General features: G+C 41.7%; 1 protein-coding gene across 1 annotated transcript in view; it reads right to left on the minus strand.

The window, feature by feature from the left end:
* ROBO3 (roundabout guidance receptor 3) overlaps positions 1 to 15,024 on the minus strand; it is a 661,476-nt gene extending 646,452 nt beyond the window's left edge. The window contains exon 1 of the mRNA XM_068240266.1: positions 14,847 to 15,024. Coding sequence (XP_068096367.1) covers positions 14,847 to 15,009 — 163 coding nt within the window. The 5' untranslated portion in view covers positions 15,010 to 15,024. The remainder of the gene's footprint in view (positions 1 to 14,846) is intronic.
* Between the last annotated feature and the right edge of the window lie 8,767 nt (positions 15,025 to 23,791).

Genomic DNA, 23,791 nt, shown 5'->3' on the forward strand with positions numbered 1-23,791 from the left:
TTGGAAAAAAAAACACAGCGTTTGAACGAAACGCTAAGCAGAAGCTCAGCAGAAGCCCATGTGAACCAGCCCTAACACAGGAATGGCTCACATTATAGCATTATTGGTCAATTCACAACTTCTGTGTTGGGGGATGTCAGAGTGATACCTCTCTATTAGAGGCTCTAGTAATAAGATCCCTGCACTTGCGTTTACAGCCGTTATGAGGGAACCCCATTCTTCCAGCTAGATTTATCATTTATATCTTGGGGACTGCAACATGATGGAGGGGGTAGGAGGTACTGCAACGGTAGGCTTGGACACCTGTATCTTATGGAAGTCCAGGAGCACAGTCACAAAATATGGAAATTATATAGCCATGAACATTTAACTTTTTCATTTACAAATAAGTTTAATGAAGGCATTAAATACTCTTTTATAACCTTCCAACAGTGTACAAATCATATTTCACCTACAGTAGTTTCTTGTTAATAATCAAAACCAGATTTTTGAACCATGACATAGAACACTAATACTTATAAATAATACCAGCTTTGCCTCTCAACAATATGTTGTTCAGACTGCAAGGGATAAGGCACAGGTAGTCAGGTAATTACAGAGTGCAACTCTGGAAGTCAGTGATGCAGGAAACGTCCAGTGAAGAGGATTTGTGCTCTTTTAAGGTACTACCAGCGCCAACGATCCTCCCACTGGGCGGGCGTTCAGAAACAGCCTTATCAGTCCGCCGACAGCGCGTACATGCGCTACTGTCGGCTAAAAGTCCGCCCCTCGTTGCCGCTGGTAGTGCGTGTATACGCACCTTTAAAGTGATTTGCTTGATGTCACCTAATCAAGGATCTTCTGCCAGATAAAAACAAGATCTGACTGTACAGGAGGTGAGATTCATAATAAAGTCCAAGAATATAGGCAATGGAATGTGAGAATCAGTTAGTATTATCAGTTAGGGGTGGTGAAAGGTTAGGATGGGATTAACTTGGAAAGACAAGGGAAAGTTAGATGTTGAGAAGCAGATAACGTTAGGGGGAGGTTATAGTTAGAGACCAAAACTAAAATTTGGCAAAAGGGCACTGGTTACAGGAACCTATACAAGCATAAGCAAAAACTCGGTAAACAGAGGCGCCAGAGCATTTGTGGAGTTGAATAAATTATCTGTAAATTCTGTTTTATCGAGACTCAAGTGAGTTTTCTTTTTTTGTAAGAGGGAGGTGAGTCCACCTTAACATCCCCCTCTGCTTTTAAGCGGTTTTTAAAACGTTTTACTCTACTCTGGCGCCTCTGTTTACCGAGTTTTTGCTGATCTTCTAGTCCACCCTGGGTGGAGGGGTGCATCCCCATCTACTATCTACAGAGAGCGACTTCTTAACCTGAGTGGGGTCAGGTCCTAATGCTCCCCACCTGCATTTAAAGTGGTTGCCTATGGTTAACCCGTGTTTGTGAGTATATATACATAAAATTGTATTGAACGCTTCATTTTACCTGACAATACTGCACCATATTGGGCTCTCGATTCTCTTCTTGTTTTTAAACTATACAAGCATAAGAACCATGTACAAAACTACATTACACATCTATAATAACATAGTAAGCAAATTCTACTGACACTCCTCTCAATTGCTTAAACATAGCAACAAATTTAACAGACGTGAAACAATATGTACTACATAATAATGAAGCCTCAGAGAGACGTCAGTGAACTCGCTCACAATGAAAGAGTTAATTGGGGGTTTATAAAATAGTCGATAAGCACTGCAGCGTAGTGCCTGGGAAGGAAATGTTTCAGGAAAGGTCAATGGCATGGCGAGAATTCACTTGGAGAAATTCAGGCTTTTCTTCTCTACAATCCAAAGAGGACTCATCAGCAGTCTATTGTTGCACCTTGGAAAAGGGCAACTAATCCACGCCAGGTTCCTGAACAGAGTTTGTCATTATCTGCCAAGTTGTTGATTTCTTGTCAAATGTCAGATTACAACCTGTACTGCCACTTTACACCTGGTTTACAAACCAATTAAAGCACATTTTTTTTTCATTTTCCATTTCAGAGCTGTCAGAGATTAGGATGCTGGATGTGATTGGTGAGGAGTTTGAGACATTGATCCTGCCTTGTCTTCAACATGATGGAGAACAAAGGTCTGAGTCAAAAGTAAAAATTGTTTTATCCAACGTGCATACTGTGTACACATTGATATATTGATTGGTTGTTTGTGCTGTGTGTAATTATCAATAATCCTTCTCTATGTTAGAAAACAGGAATGCCCACTGTGCCCAGCATATATGTTTTAAACCCAGGTTCAGACATAGATCTGAATGTAATGTCTAATAGCTTAGTTGTCTAACATAGCTCCCAACTGTCCCTTTTTCGGAGGGACAGTCCCTTTTTGGGAGCCCTGTCCCTCTGTCCCTCTTTCACCCTCATTTGTCCCTCTTTCAGGACTTTGTCCCTCTTTCTATGTAAATATATATATTTCTATACTAAAAATGTGTTTGACTGACTCTAAACTTTATTCCCAACCTTTAAATTGATATATTACTAATTGTAAAATGTTACTATGAAGGAAAATGAACCAGGATAGAAAGGACCATTGTGGTTTGAATTATAAAACAACATATTTCTCTTATGAAATCTTTATGGTATGCGTGACTAGAGGCGTGGTGAGGGCGTGGCCAGGGGTGTGGCAGGGGCGTGACTTAAGTGTCCCTTTATCTCATCTCAAAAAGTTGGGAGGTATGGTCTATGTGTGTAATGGGGCTTGTACAGTTCCAAATTCATCTTTTAAAATCAATCTGGCAACATAGCATGAAACAGTATTGCTACAGGAGTTAACAGAAGGCTCTATGGATAGTGGTGGCTACTGCATAGTCAGCTATCATACAACAGACAATACATATTCAGAACTGTCTGAAGAGATCACAGACTGTAGCTCTGAAGTCTGTGCAGAAGGAAACAATCATTGAAGTGGTACCTGACCGAAGTGATTTGACACAGCCCATTGAATGACCTTTTAAGGAAATCCATATAAACTGACACTAAGTGCCTGCAAAGGACAGTGAAGCATTTGTGCCTAAGTTGAACATAGAGCCTCCACTGGTGAATGGTAGCAGAGAGCAAGTAAGAGAAACAGGTCTTCAATATGTCTTCGGTATAAATGTTAATTTCCATTATTATTATTTTTTTCACATTTTCCACATGCAGAAATAAATTAGACTGACAGGTCATGTGAATCAATGGGCTAGTTAAAATTGACTTCTTTTTCACAGAAAAAGTGAAAGTAAAAAACTCTTTTCTGTATACTGTCTGTGATTTTACTTTTAAAGGACAACTGAAGTGAGAGGGATATGGATGCTGCCATATTTTTTCCTTATAAGCAATACCAGTTGCCTGGCTATCCTGCTGATCCTCTGGACAGATATATGCAGATCAGGTGTTTCTGACATCATTGTGAAATCTGACAAGATAAGCTGCATGCTTTTTTTCTGGTGTTATTTAGTTACTGCTGCAGCCAAATAGATCAGCAGGATGCCAGGCAACTGGTATTGTTTAAAAGGAAATACATATGGCAGCCCCCATATTTCTCTCAATACTGCTTTAAGCTGTGCACATTTTAACATGTACAGGTGCCTTAAAACACATGTGTGAAATACTCTTATGCTGGGAATACACAATTAGTTTTTTTGGCCAGATAGATGACTCAATAGATAATTTCCGGCAGGTTCGATCTGATTTTGATAATTTTTCTGATCGATTTTCTGATCACTTCTATACAAATTGATCAGAAAAACGATCGAAAATCAGATCGGAACTGCTGGGAATTATCTATCAAGCCATCTATCTGCTGAAAAAACTAATTGTGCATTCCCAGCATTAGTCACTTGGTCAAAATAAATAATGTTGATGTGAACATAAAGCAGGCCTGGGCAAACTGCGGCCCCCGCAGCCATTGTAAAGCTGGCCCGCCGCTAGATAGCTGGATTCCTCTCCTCTCATCCTCTCCCTCACAACACAAAACCGTCCTTTCAAAGTTGCGTGCAGCACGCAACAACACAAGGAACTCACCCAAGTGCTCGTTCCAGAAACGATTTGCATAGCAACTGGGGCATCATGTGACATGCCATCATTACATACCAGCATATCACATGATGCCACCATTGCCATGGAGATTGCCACTGGTGCGAGCAATTGGGTAAGTTAAACCCAATCATCTTCACCCGCACAAACTCTGGAGGGAGTGAGGGAGGGAGACAGAGTAGCAGCGGGCTATAGGAATGCAACCTGATCCTGCACAAGTTTGCCCACCCCTAACATAAAGTGAAAAAAAAAACTTGATAAGGTAAACAGTTGTATTCCTGGAATCCATCCTTTCCTGGATTTTAGGGACTTTCATGTTACCTTGCAGACCTCATAAAATGTGTGGTGTATCAAAAGAAAGTCAGACACGGAACAAGTATGCACTGGTCTCCTGTTCCAGCTAGCTAATGAGCTGTGGGCCCCGATGCAAGTTTTACAATGGGGCCCCCCCAGCACTCTATACATAACAATTGAGACGGCGCACCAAAACCTGCCAATGGCAACTACAGTGTCAGAGGTGCAAGAAGGGTATGTGGAAGTTTGTTAATGATTGCCACTATTCAAAGCATCTATAGAAGTGATTATTATGAACAGAGGACCAATAGAGAGCTAATACTCCTGTCTGGCCCAAGGGCCCCGATGCGGTGGCTACCTCTGCACTCCCTATTGCTACGCCCCTGTCCTGTTCTGCACCCTTGTACTGGGACACTGATTCATTTCCATCCTTTCCTGGATTTTAGGGGACTTTCATGTTACCTTGCAGACCTCATAAAATGTGTGGTGTATCAAAAGAAAGTCAGGACACGGAACAAGTATGCACTGGTCTCCTGTTCCAGCTAGCTAATGAGCTGTGGGCCCCGATTGCAAGTTTACAATGGGGCCCCCCCAGCACTCTATACATAACATTGAGACGGCGCACCAAAACCCTGCCAATGGCAACTACAGTGTCAGAGGTGAATGTAGGGTATGTGGAAGTTTGTTAATGATTGCCACTATTCAAAGCATCTATAGAAGTGATTTTTATGAACAGAGGACCAATAGAGAGCTAATACTCTGTCTGGCCCAAGGGCCCCGATGCGGTGGCTACCTCTGCTCTCCCTATTGCTACGCCCCTGTCCTGTTCTGCACCCTTGTGCACTGTTCATTAGGACCACTCATAAAAAGTAGGCTGAAGCATGTAGCTAATCTAGTCAGAAAGCACAGGTTGGGCTAGTCCTTCTCCTCATGGGGGATTCTTGTGTTTTGAAAACAAAGAAAACCCTGAGAATCCCATGAGGAGATAGACTAGTCCAAAACTTTTCAGTTCTGCCAGATTTTAACTGCTTACATTTTTGCTGGAGTGGTATGAAAGGCAAGTTATCCCTCTAGCAGCCAGATAACTGACATTTTTAAAAAGGGGTAACAGCAGCCTCTGTATTCCTCTCACTTGTGAATTTCATTAGAGAAAATAGTGGGGAAAAAAGTCTTTATTGGTAGACAAATAGAAAGGTGACCAACCTTTTATACATAGTGCAGCTGCGTAATATGTTGGTGCTTTATAAATACAATAAATAATAATAATAATAACAACAACAACAACAGCAACAACAACAATAATAACAATAATACTATTTGAATTGTTCCTACAATAAAAAAAATGATTTGTGAATATATATTGTATTAGAATATCAACGCATACAAGAGGTTTGATCATATCAGTACAGATTTAAAAAGGAAATCAATGTATTTAAAATGTACTGTTAAGAATTATGATCTAGCAATTTTATTTTTAAATGAACACTGCAGTCTACTACACAAGCAGTAGAGGGCGTACTACCCAAATGTTAATGTCAGCTAGAATAATATTCATGATTAATATCTGTGTAGTACCAAGTACTGGCAGCAGGGGGCAGTGGTTTATCAGCTAGTTCTCATTGAAAAGCATAAGGATGCCCTGATAAACACCACTATATTATTTACATTGTGCTAGTTTTAGAGGTTGTAACTGTGTTGCCAACATGAAAATATAAGCCTCACCAGCCAGAGAGGATTGGGAATGGTTACACTTTTCTGGTTGGGCTTTACAGATAAAGGCCCGTATGCAATTAACTTTTTTCCCCGAGTTTTCTCCTAGGTGATATTTTCACACTTGTGAATAAAATGCCCTTTTAACTACCAGCAAGCAAGAAAATACTTAGAATAATGTTGATAGTAATGTTTCAACTCATTTTTGGTACTTTTTTAATAGCAAAATGTTGGAAAGTTATTTGAAAAATAGAAAAATCAGGTGAAAACGTTAATTGTATACGGGCTAAGATGTTACTCTCTCGATGCTGTTGCATATAATTGCTCTTCAACGGACCATATATATATATATATATATATATATATATATATATATATATATATATATATATATATATATATATATATATTCCTCACTCATGTCTTAGTTTTCTGTATTTCTTAAGGCAGCCATACACTGGTCGATGTGCCATCAGATCGACCAGCTGACAGATCCCTATCTGATCGAATCTGATCAGAGAGGGATCGTATGGCTGCCTTTCCTGCAAACAGATTGTGAATCGATTTCAGCCTGAAACCGATCACAATCTGTTGTGGTGGTGCTGCCGCCGCTCCCCCCGCCGGTATACATTACCTGAGGCTGGCTCCCGGGCGTGATGTCCCCGTCATGTGGCACCTCCGGCTCCGGCATCCGCATAGAACTTACGCTATCACACCAGTGACAGCGGAAGTTCAAATAGAGCGCCCTCTAGTTGTACTTCCGCTGTCACTGGCATGACAGCGGAAGTTATACGAGGATGCCGGAGGCGCCATGACGGGAGCAGTGACGGACGGGATGCCCGGGAGCCAGCCTCAGGTAATGTATACCTGATCGGATCGGCCGCCGCTAGCGACGCGCTCCCTACCCGCGGGCGATCGAGGGTAATTTCCCGCACGGCGCGATCGACGGACCGATCCGATTTCGGGAGGAAATCGGATCGGCGGGTGCGTGTTGCGCGAACGATTGGCAGCAGATTCGATCCCAGTGATCGAATCTGCTGTCGAAACTGCCGCAAATCGGGCCAGTGTATGGCCACCTTTAATCTCACACTTCATTAAAACTTAGTCTCATACTTCAATTCTTCCTGTGTTTATATATTTCCTTATCTCTATGTCAGTATCTCTGTGGCTCAATGCTTAGTACTTGTGTCTTATGTTTGCATATTGTTCAGTTCTTTTAGCCCCTGATAGCATTATCAGTGCTTCATACCTAATTGTGCTGCAAGCCAGTGAACAAAAGTTTCCTAGCAAATATATAAACGTGACAGTATTCTGAGACTAGCAGAGTGTCTGTCACAGTGTGAAGTATTAAACATTTTTCAGAAACAAAGGTTTCTTTCAAACATAGCAGAAAGTGATAATGTTTGTTGAAACATTTCCAAAAGAAAAGCAGTCACAACTAATAGAAAAAGTTCACACAAAACAGGCTGCAGGAGAGCGTAAAATGAATTCTATGTGTACTGAAATATATCTAAATAAATTAAAAGGAAACGGTAGTAGAGGACAGCTGCCTAATTAGGATTTCCTGCTGTTTTAGTCGGAAAAAAATAAAAGCCGTTTCCACAGAGGATGAAACAGGCACTGATAGAGCCAATGCAGATGCAGTGTCAGGTTCTCACAATCTTTAGGCTAAGTTTGCACTACGCATTGCATAACGCGCATACCACAATGCGTGCATAACACAAAACAACGCACACTCTGTCCACAAATTACTATTGTTATTGATTTATAAAGCGCCAACATATTCAGTGGCGCTGATAATGTACATGTTATTTTCATAGCATGAGAAATAGCTATGTAGTGTTTACATTATCGCCCGTATTTTCAGAAACATGTTGTAGAAGGTGTGTTAGACTTATGTGGTCCATTACAAATAATCCAAATAATAAGGATGCAAATACAGGATTCCTATCAGTTATGTAATAAGAAACACAATAGGCAAAGTGCTGTAACTGATAGCCACCATTTTACTGTAATTTTTCATTGTTTGGTCTGACAAAAGTTCATTGTTTGCTGACAAAAGTTTAAGTCAGATTGTTGCAGTTCAGCATTACACAATATTTGTCAGATAAATGCCCAGATGTTTTGCTGTGGCAAAGTTAAGAGACCACATCCATCCCAGCATCTGCTAACAACAGTGGGCTTATGGGTTTAAGGCCCAGTGCACACCAAAACCGCTAGCAGATCCTCAAAACGCTAGAAGTTTTTGAAGCAGATTTTCAGAGCGATTCTAGGCATGTTTAGAGAGGTTTTCTAAACATGCCTAGTGTTTTTTGGAGCGTTTTTGTATAGCAAATTACAAACATTGTTACAGTAAAAGCTGTTACTGAACAGCTTCTGTAACAAAAACGCCTGGAAAGCCGCTCTGATCTAGCACTTTCCAGAGTGGTTTGAGCTTTTCCTATACTTTATATTGAGGCAGAAACGCTTCTGCAAACCGCAAAAGTGCTGCAGGACCCACGTTTGCGATTTGCTAAAAACCTCAAACGGCTGGTGTGCACCATCCCATTGAAATACATTAGCCAAGCGTTTTCACAGGTGGAAGCGGTTTGGAAAACGCTACAAAAACCGCCCGGTGTGCACAAGGCCGGAGATGAATTATTTGTTCTTCTCTGCAAGGCAGCATTTTGTCCAGAATTAAATATAGCATGTACAGGTCACTACAGTGGGGCCCTTTTAAATGTTGCAACTGTCTTCTCAGGAGAGCTATTGCATATGTCAGAGTTATAATCAGTATAACGATGAAATATAAATGGTTTCAGAATGGTTATCATAGAGGTAAAGACTTAAGCTACATGCAATGCTAAATAACACGTATGAGATAGTAATACAGATAAATCAGAATTTAAGATGACTGTTGGGAGATTTTCTGAGAAAACTCTTGTGGCACAGAGACAGATGCAAATGGTCAACAGTTTGATGTCCTGCATAAATTGCTGCAGTATATATATGAATTAATACTGAATACATAGTATAGAGAGTAAGCTCTTCTATTGTAAAGATGCAATGATTCACTGTTCTATTATGCACAGTACTACACAACATGTCATAGTGAATGCTATATATTACTGTAATACATGCAGCAGCTATAGGGGACAAGGCTGAATTTAAATCATGAGACCCTATAGGCAAAGACCTGATCCTTTCAATTCCACCCCTCAACAGATGCCATGCCCTTGGTCATGCCTCTTTTATATTCATAAACACAGAAAAAATGATGCTTCGAATAAATGAACTTTAAAGAAGTGGTAAGAAAGCCATACAAAAGCCATTACATTACTGTAAATTACTTGGAGGGGGTGAGGAAGCTGGAAACAGTAAATTCGGGCGCCTGAGGCTAGTGGACAAATCGGGCGCCGCCATTCACTCCTATAATAAATATCGTTTAATGGGCGCCCGATAGGAAAAAAGGGCGCCGGTGAAAAATAACGTTTTAAAAGCGGCGCCCGGAGACTTAATGTTTTATTACTGCTTCTCATGATTACACATTATTTAATGATTTATACATTTTTAAATATTATTTTTAAACGAAAAACAGTACAATATTTTTTTTCAAAAATTATTTTTAAACGAAAAACAGTACATTTTTTTACATTATTTTTAAACGAAAAAACCAACAGGGGGGTCTTAGGTTTAGGCACCAACAGGGGAGTCTTAGGTTTAGGCACCAACAGGGGGGGTCTTAGGTTTAGGCACCAACAGGGGGTCTTAGGTTTAGGCACCAAAAGGGGGGTCTTAGGTTTAGGCACCAACAGGGGGGTCTTAGGTTTAGGTACCAACAGGGGGGTCTTAGGTTTAGGCACCAACAGGGGGGTCTTAGGTTTAGGCACCAACAGGGGGGTCTTAGGTTTAGGCACCAACAGGGGGGTCTTAGGTTTAGGCACCAAAAGGGGGGTCTTAGGTTTAGGCACCAACAGGGGGGTCTTAGGTTTAGGTACCAACAGGGGGGTCTTAGGTTTAGGCACCAACAGGGGGGTCTTAGGTTTAGGCACCAACAGGGGGGTCTTAGGTTTAGGCACCAACAGGGGGGTCTTAGGTTTAGGCACTAACAGGGGGGTCTTAGGTTTAGGCACCAACAGGGGGGTCTTAGGTTTAGGCACCAACAGGGGGGTCTTAGGTTTAGGCACCAACAGGGGGGTCTTAGGTTTAGGCACCAACAGGGGGGTCTTAGGTTTAGGCACCAACAGGGGGGTCTTAGGTTTAGGCACCAAAAGGGGGGTCTTAGGTTTAGGCACCAACAGGGGGGTCTTAGGTTTAGGTACCAACAGGGGGGTCTTAGGTTTAGGCACCAACAGGGGGGTCTTAGGTTTAGGCACCAACAGGGGGGTCTTAGGTTTAGGCACCAACAGGGGGGTCTTAGGTTTAGGCACTAACAGGGGGGTCTTAGGTTTAGGCACCAACAGGGGGGTCTTAGGTTTAGGCACCAACAGGGGGGTCTTAGGTTTAGGCACCAACAGGGGGGTCTTAGGTTTAGGCACCAACAGGGGGGTCTTAGGTTTAGGCACTAACAGGGGGGTCTTAGGTTTAGGCACCAACAGGGGGGTCTTAGGTTTAGGCACCAACAGGGGGGTCTTAGGTTTAGGCACCAACAGGGGGGTCTTAGGTTTAGGCACTAACAGGGGGGTCTTAGGTTTAGGCACCAACAGGGGGGTCTTAGGTTTAGGCACTAACAGGGGGGTCTAGGGGTTAGGGGTAGGTACAGGGAGGGTTACTTAGGCACCAACAGGGGGGGTCTTAGGTTTAGGCATCAACAGGGGGGTCTAGGGGTTAGGGGTAGGTACAGGGAGGGTTACTTAGTAATTTTTTTTTTAACGTTATTATACGTTTCAGTATTTAAACGAAAGATTAACGTTTTTACAATTGCCGATTTAATGCACATTATTTAATGATTAATAACTTTAAAAACCATTAATTTTAAACGAAATACAGTACAATACATTTTTAAACGTTATCCATGCTTATCGTTAAAAACCCGGCGCCCTTTTTTCCCAGCGCCCCTTTTTAACGTACGCGAGGAAGCTGGCCATAGTCAACCACCTGTTTAACACTAGCTACCTCTACTGTGACTGCTGTAAGCAACTCGAGAGAAATGTTCTGTGTACACAGCAGTGCTATGGACTATGTCACAGCTATATCTATGTATTATAACCATAATAGCTTGTGAATATATTGAAGACATAACAGCACAAGCTTCAACTGATGTGGATGGCTCAATATTCTCTGCATTTTACCTTCTTAAAGAGACTCTGTAACACATTTTTCAGCCTTAGTTCTTCTATCCTATAAATTCCTATGCCTGTTCTAATGTGCTCTGGCTTACTGCAGCCTTTCCCAATTGCACTGTCTCTGTAATAAATCTTATCTCCTTTCCTCTGTCGTGTCTGTCGGGCTAAGGCTTGAATGTGTGGAATGTGCAGGGCTGCTTGTGATTGGATAGAAGCGATACACACCCTCTGCAGGCCCCCTGCACACTCTGTATTACTCACACACTCTGTTTATGTGAGCCTATCACAAGCTGGTTAGTTTGTTTGTAAACACTGCCTAAAACTGGTAATTACAAGCCAGGATTGCAGCAGAGAGTGGCAGAAACAGCACAGAGGGGCACAGGAGAAAATAAGGAATAGAATGGTATGCTTTTTAGTGTAAGAATATTAGAGTACAGATTCTCTTTAAAGGAAACATGAGACAGGCTATAGTGCAATATTTATACTTACCTGGGGCTTCCTCTAGCCCCATGTAATCCTCGAGCTCCATCGCCATCCTAACTGGTCACTCCGTTGACTTGTAGTCACCTCAGATAATTTGGTCAGTCGCACACTTTTCTGCACATGACCGGGCCAGCCGCGCACGCTCACGACCATGGGAGTCTGATAAGGGAGCGTGGCCGTGCCACGCATGTGCAGAATAACATGACTGGCCACACCTACCCAAACTACCAAAGGTGACCACGTGATAACGGAGTGGCTGGGGAGGATGGCAATGAATGGGACCTCATGGGGCAGGAGGAAGCCCCAGGTAATTTTACTTTACCCCATCTCAGGTACACTTTAACTTTTTAACACACACAGCTGATTCCCACAAACATACAATCTAAACACATGCATTGACAAATCTTCAGAAATACATTTCTATTCACATCCTTAAGGTGTTATATACATAATTCTCATTGTCAGCTACTCAGATTTTATGTCTTTTGTGAAATTAGAAAGAATAATGTACAATATTTTAACATTCAATTTCCAATATGATGGCACCACTGAGTAACATTGCAAGGAATGGAATCACATTATTCATATTTATTGTCAGCTCTTTTTTATAAAGGAAGGATCACAATGTGCTAGCTCTGTTTAGTTAAATATAATGTAGCATGGCACCACATTAGTAAGTTATGTTGCAAAAGGCGAAAATCTCGCGAAGTACAGAAAAATTATTTTTCCACTCCTCCCACTGCCACTCCCACAACTCGCTTACACACATGGAAATGTGCTAAAAACACACATGATCATCAGCCATTCCCACAAGCATGATGAACAATGATTGATAAAAGGCTGTTCAATGTCCATTACTCAGTACCACACTTCATTGCAGACAGTCGGAATGCACTCTGACTCCCTGGATTCCTGGTACTATAATGTACACAACAGGGGGTAAAAATGAATAGTCATAATATCAGTTGTAATGTATGAATATCAGTGCTGAATATTTATTGATCTGAAATAAGCTTTTCTACATATAAAATTAAGAGCCTATAATAGATGTGAAAGTACCACAAGTCACAGCAGACCCTTACAGCCTGTTTTTGTTTATGAAGGGATGATAGAACGTTTACTTTGTCAAACTGTAAAGCATACGCTTGCTCCTATTGCATACAGACAGCTGGGTTGATTTATTGGTTAGACTGCAAACTAACTCAGGCAAACATTAAGCAAAACATCCAGCCCTTTTTTCATTATACAGTTGATTCGTTGCTGTAGGCAACTGCTCTATTTTTTCTTGTATTAACTTTTCACCAACATTGATAAGTTAGTCCCTGCTTGCTCTTTATGTAAAATAATTAAAAATCTTAAAATTTATGCAGACTGGCTTTGCCATCACCACATGGGTTCAAATCTTGGCTCTGCCTGTTCAGTAAGCCAGCACCTATTCAGTAAGGAGTTCTTTGGGCGAGACTTAACACTGCTACTGCCTACTGAGTGCGCTCTAGTGGCTGCCTCGCAAGCGCTTTGAGTCCGATAGGAGAAAAGCGCTATACAAAAAAAGGTATTATTATTATTAATAATATTAATATAGGCAAGTATTAAAAGGAACCCGAGGTGTGAGACCTGTGGAAGCTGCCATATTTATTTCCTTTTAAACAATATCAGTTGCTTGGCAGTGCTCCTGATCTTTTTGGTCAGTAGGGTCTAAATCCAACAGACCAACACCTGAAACAAGTATGCAGCTAATCTTGTCAGATTTGTCATAGATATCTGATCTGCATGCTTATTCAGGGTCTATTGCTTAAAGCGTTAGATGCAGAAGTTCAGCAGGACAGCCAGGGAATATGCATTACTTAAAAGGAAACAAACATGTCAGCCTCCAAATCCCTCTCACCTCGAGTTCCCTTTAATGCTCTGTTGAAGGTATGTGGAAAATAAGGAAATATGCACAGTTTTTATATTACATTATCAGAAGAGGTGGCATCAAAACACACTTTTTGATAAAGAGTTGCAAGAATGCAATGGAACGGAAAAGTCGCACCGCACGTAATGTGTGCATTGCGTTGCATACAGTGAAGCACAGTTAATGAAAAGTATGCTTCACTGGGATGCTGCCCTCTGTTAGATTGCACCGGCTGCACTCTGAACGTTGCATAAGTTTTGCATTTATAATGCTGCCATTACATTGCAACCCACCACTGTGAATGTAGCCTGGAACATATTGGTTAAAACCAATTGCATTGAAACTGGACTTATGAACATACATCTGAAGAATGTGAACAAGTTTAGCTGTACATCACCAACATACCCCACTCTTTAAAAGTACTTCTCAACTTATATGTAATTCAGTATTTTTTGCAAGTGCCACCATAAATCCCCAGCATGCTGGAAATTCCTTTCAGAAAATATGGTCACTTCATTGCAGTCATTATTGTCTGTTCAGCTATCTGTCCACAGCTCTGGAATCTGACGTAAGGTTTGTCCAAACAACATAAAATATAGACGGTCTCCAGAAATCACTGAAGAAAACACTGTCTAGAGAGTTCCATTATTGTATACCGAGTCTAGTTAATCATTTTCAGCACTGAATGCAACACTGATGATATCCTCACTGTGCAGACTGTAAAAATACTGCAGCTGAAATAATTTTCCTGTTGTTCCTGCACTCCATAGAAAAATTGTGTGGCACATAACATGTTCTATGAGGTCTCTCACAACAAATCTCTATCCTCTAGAGCCAAGGTCCTCAACACATGGTACATGTATGCCTGGGGTTGTGAGTTGAACAATTAAAAAATAATCACCCACATATAAGTAAATATTTGTAGCCAATAATAGGCATAAAATAATAAAACATTTTGAATAGTACCTACACACACACACAATATATATATATATATATATATATATATATATATATATATATATATATATATATATAGATAATGTTATTCACGACAGGGAGTGCTCGATAAAGCAGGTGAATGCTGTAATAATACATAGAAGCACCTAGCATGCAGAAACAGGAAGAAAATCCTTACCGTTAAAGCTGGTCAAGTTGCTGAAATCGAAGAAACTGCCATTGAAGCCAGGGAATGAAGAGTTAAACTGGTAGAATAAGTCTGTAGAATTGGAATTTTCGCCAGGAATGGAATCTGCAAAGAGATTCATCTGCAGTAATGTTTTGAGCAAGTACCGCAACATGTTGACTCTGAGGTGTTGAAGGTGGGGCACCCTTAATCTTTGACCTAGAAGGACACAAAGAGCACCCCTTTAATGGAAGGTGACGAGCACCCACTTTTTTTGACGCTGCAGATTTATCCAGACACCCTGTTACTGAAATCAGGTGCAGCAGAGCAATTCTTTTACTTCAAGCAATGAAGCCAGACCCTTCAGAAAGAAAGGCAGTACAAAACAAGAAATCCTTTATTTGCTAGTAGTAGAGAACCTCTATTTCTAGAAGTGGTAGGTATATAAAAATACAAAACAGGATGTGAGAAAGAAGAGAGGATCTTAGAGCTATGAGGGGATTCCCTGTTTCCCTCATATAGAATGACAGGTCTAGTTCCTTGAGAGGTGAAAAGGAAAGTCCCCCCAGTTAAGATCAGCAGCAGGGTTCCAGTTTTCCTGCACCATGTCCAGGCATGTGTTAGAAATCCTGCAGAATAACTTTAGATGGTGAATGTGTGAGAGCTCTCCAGCTAGCTCAGTTCTCTCCTCCTCCTCCTCCCTCTCTTCTGACTTCCTTGGCTGCTGTGATGTCTCTCTCCCCTGGGGGAGGCTGGCAGGAAAGGGAGAAAGCAGGTGCTGTGACCAATAAATGTTTAATTATTGGATTAATAACACTCTCAGGGGGGTCAGTCATGGGGGCATATAGGCACAGCCCTGCTAGTGAAGGGAGTAAGACCTATTGGTGCATCTTCATGGTATTGCATATTCAATCTTAATGAGAAGTCGAGGTGTAAAGCTTTGAAAAGTTAAGCTAATGCCAGCTTCATGTTATTGGCATGCACAAAATTACCTCTTGTTCCACATGGAATTTTAATTTTAAGTGCAAGCGTAGGGCAGTCACAGTGCTGCTGCAGCCACCCCCTCCCTTAAACTACAAAGTGGTTCTTATGTAAATTAAACTGCTAGGTAAGATGGACCCTGGTTCCCAAGACTGTGCATCTCTCCGAATGAGAACGCTAACATTAAACGATATGTTTTTTCCTTCCTCTTCATGAGATAATGGGGAATTACAAGTGGAGCATTTCAGGAGCTCTGAATATTCATATAAAAGACCCTGAGTCATTTTACACACTTACTACCGTTTGTTTAGCATACAAATCTGTTTTGCAATTGTGACCCTAATTTCAAATTTCTCTTAATTAATCTGGTGCTTGGCATCGTCTTTGCACCTGTCTTTCTTAATTGTCCCTATACCTTTCTCAAATAACACCGTGCTCTATTTTGCTTACTTAATCCTACAATTTGAGAATAAATAAAAGCACCATTACTATCATTACAGGCAAATGAAATACTCTCATTGGCTTGCAGATGCCATGATGGGGTAGGGTGAAAGATGTTCATGTCACAGTGCACAGCAAAAAGCACTAGCGTAATCGCAATACGCTTAGCGCTTTTTGAAGTGATTTTTCAAGGCGATTCTAGGTCATGTGCCTATCGATTTTCTATTTATGTCTAGCGATTTTTGGAGCATTTTTGTGTAGCATTTTTTTAAATATATATGTATGTGTGTATATATATATATATATATATATATATATACAGTACAGCTGCTAGGGCACTGTTTTTTTTACAGAAACGCTTTACAAAATCGCTTGTTTTAGTGCTTTTCAGAACGATTTTTCACTTTCCCATACTTAACATTGAGGCTGAATCGCTCAGAAATCAGCAGAAATGCTGCAGGACCCGCGTTTGTATTTGGGAAACCACATCGCTCTGGTGTGATCCATCCCATTCAAATACATTAGCCAAGCACTTTTTAAAGCGCTAGCGTTTTTAAAAGCGCTCAGAAGCGCTCTTGGTGTGCACCAGCCCTTACTGAGGGCTTCTGAGCACCCAGGTGAGGACTGGGCAACTTCTGCTTCATGTTCTTGAAAAGGAACCCCCTAGATAAAGTCATAGATATATACATCCCTCCACCCTCTTCTGAGATCACAACCAACTGTACATAACTTATTATTTACTATACATTAAACTGCCATTATCTGTGGTTTTATACGCTGAGTATAAGGAAATTCGGTACTTATCCGTTAGCCGGGCGCATCCGGCAGGTGGCGCTGTTGTAGCGAATTTCGATTGTTGTATCTAATTCCATTCATACTTCAACGTAGTACTGTGTGAATGGAAGCGCCGCAGGTGGCGCTAATTACATTGATACGTTGATAACAATACAGTGTTAATGGCAAGGAATACATTGTATTTGAAGTGGCCGGCACTTTTACATGGAATTCAAATGAAAGCGGCGGCAATGTAACAGATGAAGCCGCCGCCTTCCTCTGTTCTTTTTCTTCTTCTCCCCCTTTGCCCTCCTCTCGCTTCTACAATGCTGGCAGCCTGCGGGGACATGCGTCTCCCCCCAGAGTCGTTCGCCGCGGCAGGGAATCCTGCTTGTTTCCTTGCGACGAACGACTGTGTGGGGGGGGGGGACAGGTGTGCCCCCCCCCCAGCTGGCAGGGTTGTATAGTTGAGAGAGGGCAAAGGGGGAGAAGAAGAACAGACGAAGGCGGCGGCTTCATCTGTTACATTGCCGCCGCCTTCATTTGAATTCCATTCAGTGCCAGTGCCGGCCACTTCAAATACAATGTATTCCTTGCCATTAACACTGTATTGTTATCAACGTATCAATGTAATTAGCGCCACCTGCGGCGCTTCCATTCACACAGTACTACGTTGAAGTATGAATGGAATTAGATACAACCCAGCGCATTGAAATTCGATACAACAGCGCCACCTGCCGGATGCGCCCGGCTAACGGATAAGTACCGGAAATTCTATATAAATATATTTACTTTACAAATGCTGAAGTTTAGCATTTGTAATGTAGGTAAATCATTTTGGCTATTGAGTAGCTTGTGGGATGTTCTGTCCTAGAACCTTGAAAACTTGCACACATATCCCTGACCTTCCTGTGATTGGGTTCACTTTGAAATGAAAAGAATTATAATAAGGCTTGTAGTTTTCTTAGCATAGTTTTTTGAGCTCTCATAGCACTATACCAACAGCAGGGCTATTGAGAAGGGTTGATTGTCTAAAGGAGAAAGGACGACAGTTCCAAAGAGCCATATCCAGATGTTTACACTTAATTCTGGTGGCTGATCAGTGGCAGACACAAACAGCAGCAGGCCCCTGTGCAACTCTGACCAAAATTTGGTATGGCCATAACTGATCATTGGTGTAGCCCAATAATGGCCATAACATAAAATGTACATGAACATAGGTTGCCTGCTGTCTATTAATGTGGTGTTTTGCAAGTAGTAGTGAACTCAGAATGCCACATTATTCTGTGGGCCACAGAATATGCCACAATCATTGTAATGGTACATACATGGTACAATATTTTTCATCCAATCTACATACTACATAGAAATGGTAAGATTGGATGAAAAAATGGTACCATGTATGGGCACCATTAGTTTGCATTTCTGGTTTTGCATCTGCTTCATGTAAAAAAAAAATTGCTGTATTCATCTAGTTTCTGCATGCCGCAAGTGTGTATAAATTAGGGTGTTTTGCTCCAATTTATAAAGTTGCACGAAAAATGCATTTCCCAAAAAATGATGCGTGGAAAACTAAACAAAAACGTGACTGTAGTGTCATGCAAAGAATAAAAAATATACTAAGCAATCAGATATTGGCATGCAAATATCAGCAATTATGAGACTATGTCAACATTGGGGCGTTGTGGTATGACGCATTGGCTGTATTGTAACGCAAAACATCGCAATGCAAAGCAACATCTATGCGACATTCACAGTGCGTCTGGTAGGTCTGAACGGCGTGCAACATCCCAGTGCACTGCATGCAGTGCATTAATGCAAACACACAGTTAGCAGGGACAGTGAAGAATATTTTTTATTGTCTATATGGTTCACTGTATGGGACCAGGGCAGGATTTAGGCCAAGGCCCCTAGGCCATTGCCTAGGGCACCACAGGAGCAAGGGCACCAAAGCAGCAGGCTAAACTGGTGCAAGCTTGCAAATGCTGCAATGCAGGGAGATCAGGCGTGCGCCTGACTGCGGTACTCTGCTGCTAACCCCTGTGCAGCAGCCACCTGGCTCTCTGTGCACGTTTGCATTGTGACTGGCAAATATGGACATGGGCAGCATTGGAGATGGAAAGGAAGAGGAAGCTTCTGCACTGGAGACGAGTGGAGAAATGAGTGACACTGATAGCTGCTGCGGTGTGAAGGCGAGCTGGCTACCTATACTGAAAGGGGGGGGAGAGGAAGTAGGGATTAAAAGAGACATTTGGCTACCTATACTGAAGGGAAAGGGGGAGGGGTCATTGGGTACCTATACTGCACAAGAAGGAAGGGCAGAGGGGTCATCTTACTACCTATACTGAAGGGGGGCGGCTGGTGACAGTGGCCTTGGGTGGTAAAGAGTACAAATCCAGCCCTGTATGGGACACAACTGGCAAACAGGTACATTACAGAGGCAGGGAGCAATAGGTAGATTCTAGTGGCAGGTAGGCAGTGACCGATCAATTATAGTGGCAGTTAGTGATAGATAGATTCTAGTGGCAGGTAGGTTGTGATGGGTAGATTATAGTGGCAGCCAGATATTGGTAGATAGTCATGTAAAACAGATAGTAATGATCAGTTTCTTGTAATATAACTTTTTTATTGAGCGTTTAAAAAGTACAAAAAGGGTAATGGTGCCCATACACGGTCCAATAAAAACGTTAGATTTTCCCATTTATTTGATCTAAACGAGCGAATCGAATAAAAGTCGAAAAGAATCATTTTTTTTCTATCAAGAAATTTGAATGATTATCCCGTTTTTTCGACAAAAATCTGATCGGACATGCTGGAAAAAATTTGATGAATGTGTATTGTAATTGTATCATGTATGAACCACTTAAGGACCAGGGGTTTTTCTTCTGATCGGTGCTGCGTGAACTCTCCGATCAGGAAATAGCCAGGGCGATCAGATTTCCCCCATTTTTTCCCCACTAGGGGGATGTCCTGCTGGGGGGGTCTGATCGCCGCCGGCTACCCGCACTTTCCGGGGGGGCTCTTCAAAGCCCCCTCTCCGCAGTGCTTTCCGCCCTCCTCGGCTTTCCCTCCCTCTCCCTTACCCTGTGAGCGGCGCAGGACGGATATCCGTCCTGCGCCTGATAGGATAGGCTTCTGCCCAGGGGCGTAGGAATAGGCCCTGCAGCCCCTGCGCCCGCGGGGGGGGGGGGGGGGCGGCCCCCCACCTGGGGCCCACCACAGCCCCACAGACACTTACGAGCTGGAGGGGAGCACAGAGGGGAGAGCCCCGAGGTGAGGGAGAGGGGGGAACTACCCCTCTCCCCGCCGACTGTGGGCAAGGCTTTCCCCTCATGCTGCCACCCCTCCAGCACCCACAAAACGGCCGCGAGCGGGCCCCGGGGGGGGGGCCCGCTCAGAAAATCTGCAAGGGGGCCCGGTGGGGCCTAGTTACGCCCCTGCTTCTGCCTATCAGATGCCGGTGATCCCCGGCAATCAGAGGCTGGGGATCGCCGATCTACGTCATGGCGCTGCTGCGCAGCAGCGCCGTGTGATGTAAACAGCGGGAATTTCTTCCCCGCATGTTTACATTATGCGTGCGAGCCGCGATCGGCGGCTCGCACACTGTTCACGGAGACAGTCTCCGTGAACTAGCATGGAAAGGCCGCTCGATCGAGCGGCCGTTTCCATGCTATACCACTAACGACCCGCCGACGCCTGTCGGCGTTAGGCGGTCGTTAAGTGGTTAAATTGTATGAAAAGATCTTTTAGATTTAAATTGTCAGAAATATTTCAAAGTTTTTTATCTATATTTGTATTGTTAAAAATAACATGATTGAAGATTTAATGTTTATTTCTTTGTTCTAATCATTGTTGTGTTGTGTAAAGTCGCATTATCCATTCGTAGATAATTATCGAAATCCTCTGGATTATTCTACCTTAATTCTCTTCACAGTGTCACATTGGAATATTTCTCTTTATCCAATAGCCAATTTTTGCACCATTTCCTCTTTTGTTTGTCCTCATCAAGGAGAGTCCATAGATACAATGCAAATGCAATTTTGGCCTTCTTCCTGTTAGTTAATAGAGCCATTTGTAATTGCTCTGTGGTAAAAATTCTCTCAGCAAAAAACAAAAAAAAAAAAAAAAATTGAGGTAAAATACACCTATATAGTTTCTCTGAGGTAATATTAACTTCACAATGAATAAACTGAACCACTCACAGGAAAAATACAGCTCAATAGACGCTTTGATCAACAACTGCCATCTGTGTTAATTACCTGAGGTAAAATACAGTTCAAGCTGAAAAAAAGAGAATCCGGTTGAAAAAAAGTCACTTCCGATCGAATAAACCATTGTATCGAATACTTTATTTTTTGTCTCGATCTTATTTCTCAATTTCATTTTTCGGCATATTCGACCTTTTTCCCTGAATTTTCAGCCTAATCGAGCGTTCGTGTATCGTACCTTGAAAACAACTATGCAATTTTTTTGATCTAATGGGATAATCGAACGAATTTACCTGATCGAAATAAATGACATTGGCAAGTGATAGTACATGCGAAATTGACATTTAATACAACCATATTCATTATTGAAGTAAGCTAGACCCATAATAGGAACCGAACGCCAAAAGTCTAATACACAGCAGACAAAATGACTGAGAGAAAGAAGGCTCAAAAATAGAGAAACGCCTTTATAGCATCAAATGTCAATATAAGTAGACTATCCCAAAAACAATTTCTCAGGAATCACTTGACAAGAAAAAACAAAAGGAGAATAGAAAAAGAAGAGAGTGGGAAAGGACAAATCAAGTCAGACTGACAAAGAAAGTGAGAAAGAGGAGAGAGAAGAAAGAGCGAGAAAAAGCAAAAAAAAAGTGAAAATCCAACAGTCCACCCCCAACCATTGCTCTCAATTAATATGTTGCACCGTATAGGGCTTAATCATAAGTTCAGGCAAAAAGACATTTATAGTTAAAGTAGCAGTTGGAAACAATGGCCTCAATTCACTAAGCATATCTCCTGTCTTTAATAATGTTTGTAGAGTGATCACCATGGTGATGAGGCATGACGTATTCAGGAAACATTTTACCTCAGGCAAACCTAAAGTTAACTCTTCTATCTTTAAGTTAACTCTTCAATCTTTAAAATAACTCCAGAATTCTAAAGTTAAAGACAGGCTGTTAATCAACTGCGTGTGAAAATAACTACAGAGGAGGTAACTTAACTACAGAGGAGGTAACTTAACTACAGAGGAGGTAACTTAAGGAATGAAGAGATAGGATTACTCTCTCATTGTGTGGAGGTAAATTTTCTCTTGCCTATTATCTCTTAGTGAATTGAGGCCTATGTCTCCAAATTAATATGTCGAGAAAAGAAAAAAAAAAAAAAGCAATGAATTCAGGAGATTAGGGCCTTTGCTTCATCAGAGTCCCTATACAAAAGCTTAATTGCGGTCATATGCACCATAGTATAGGTAATCGAGTCTACAAATGTTTTTAAGTTCAGTGAACACATGGAGAGGGGTAGGGATAATAAAGCTTTTCCAATGACAAGCTATTTAAAGCTTGCCAATAATCAGCAGAGTACATGTTAGATTTCTCTTGATTTGGGAAATTTTTACTGGGGAGCAGATTAATAAGAGCCACCTCTGGGGTAAATGAAAGCTTTTCCAAGTACAGAGACTCATTAATGGCAAAGACCATCTCCCAAAATGGCTTAATTAGGGGTCATTGCCACCAGATATGTATGTAGGACCCCCTATGCTATAGACACCACCAGCAAACATCTGTTTCCCCTGATTTATATTTAACTGTTTGAGAGGGACACCTATACCATCTGGCAAAAAGTCTATAATTGTGTTATTGGAAAGAGGCAGAAATTGTGGATTTATGCAGTAAAGAGAATATCTTTTCCTATTCTCCTTCTAATGCATGACCCACCTCAAGATCCCGTTTATCAGTAATGTGAAGTAAGTGAAATGTACTAAGGGAACAAATCATTTCAGAATACAACACCGATATCTTGTAGTCCGTGGAGACAGATGAGGAGCATAAGGATAGGATTTAAAAGAGGTAAGTTGTCTGTGAAAATTAATACAATGAGTTAAAGAGTGATACAGCTGTCTAATCTGCCTCAATAGGAACCAGTTAATATCCGGTTTGGCTTCATGGTTACCCAAGTCAGCTCTCTCTTTCCCACCATCAGAGCCTATGATATGGCGAAGTTGTGGCCATGGTTCTCTAGGCCAAACCAGAAGGAGCTGTGATTTAATTCCTATAGCAAAGTCTGGGGGGCTAGGGATTGTAGAGAGGTTATATTTCTTCCAAGCAATATGCCATCCCTTCAATACAACTTGGGGAACCAGTGCCATCCGATCTCTCCCAGGTCTGGAGGATGGAGCAATCCAAATTAGTGCTCTGGGATCAATGTCAGAAAATACTGTATAAAGTCTAAGAGTCTAAAACTACCCACTGCTTCGATTGTCTGCTCTGATACCAATCCAGAGCCCGGGTGAGAAGCACAGCATAGTAGTATATGCAGATGTCTGGCAGGCCCATACCACCACCAACTTTATGTCTACTTAAAAGCTTATAATTGATTATATGAGGCTTTTTATTCCAAATGAATTGTAGAAAGGAGGTATGTAACTTCTTTAAGAAAACACTTTTGGGAGGGCCTGATTGGGAGGGTCTGCATGACATACAGCAATTTGGGAATAAGGTCAATCTTAATTACACAAATTCTGCTAGACCAAGAAAAATATAAGGAACACCATCT

This window comes from Hyperolius riggenbachi, chromosome 6 (assembly GCF_040937935.1).
Source record: "Hyperolius riggenbachi isolate aHypRig1 chromosome 6, aHypRig1.pri, whole genome shotgun sequence".
Lineage (NCBI taxonomy): Eukaryota > Metazoa > Chordata > Amphibia > Anura > Hyperoliidae > Hyperolius > Hyperolius riggenbachi.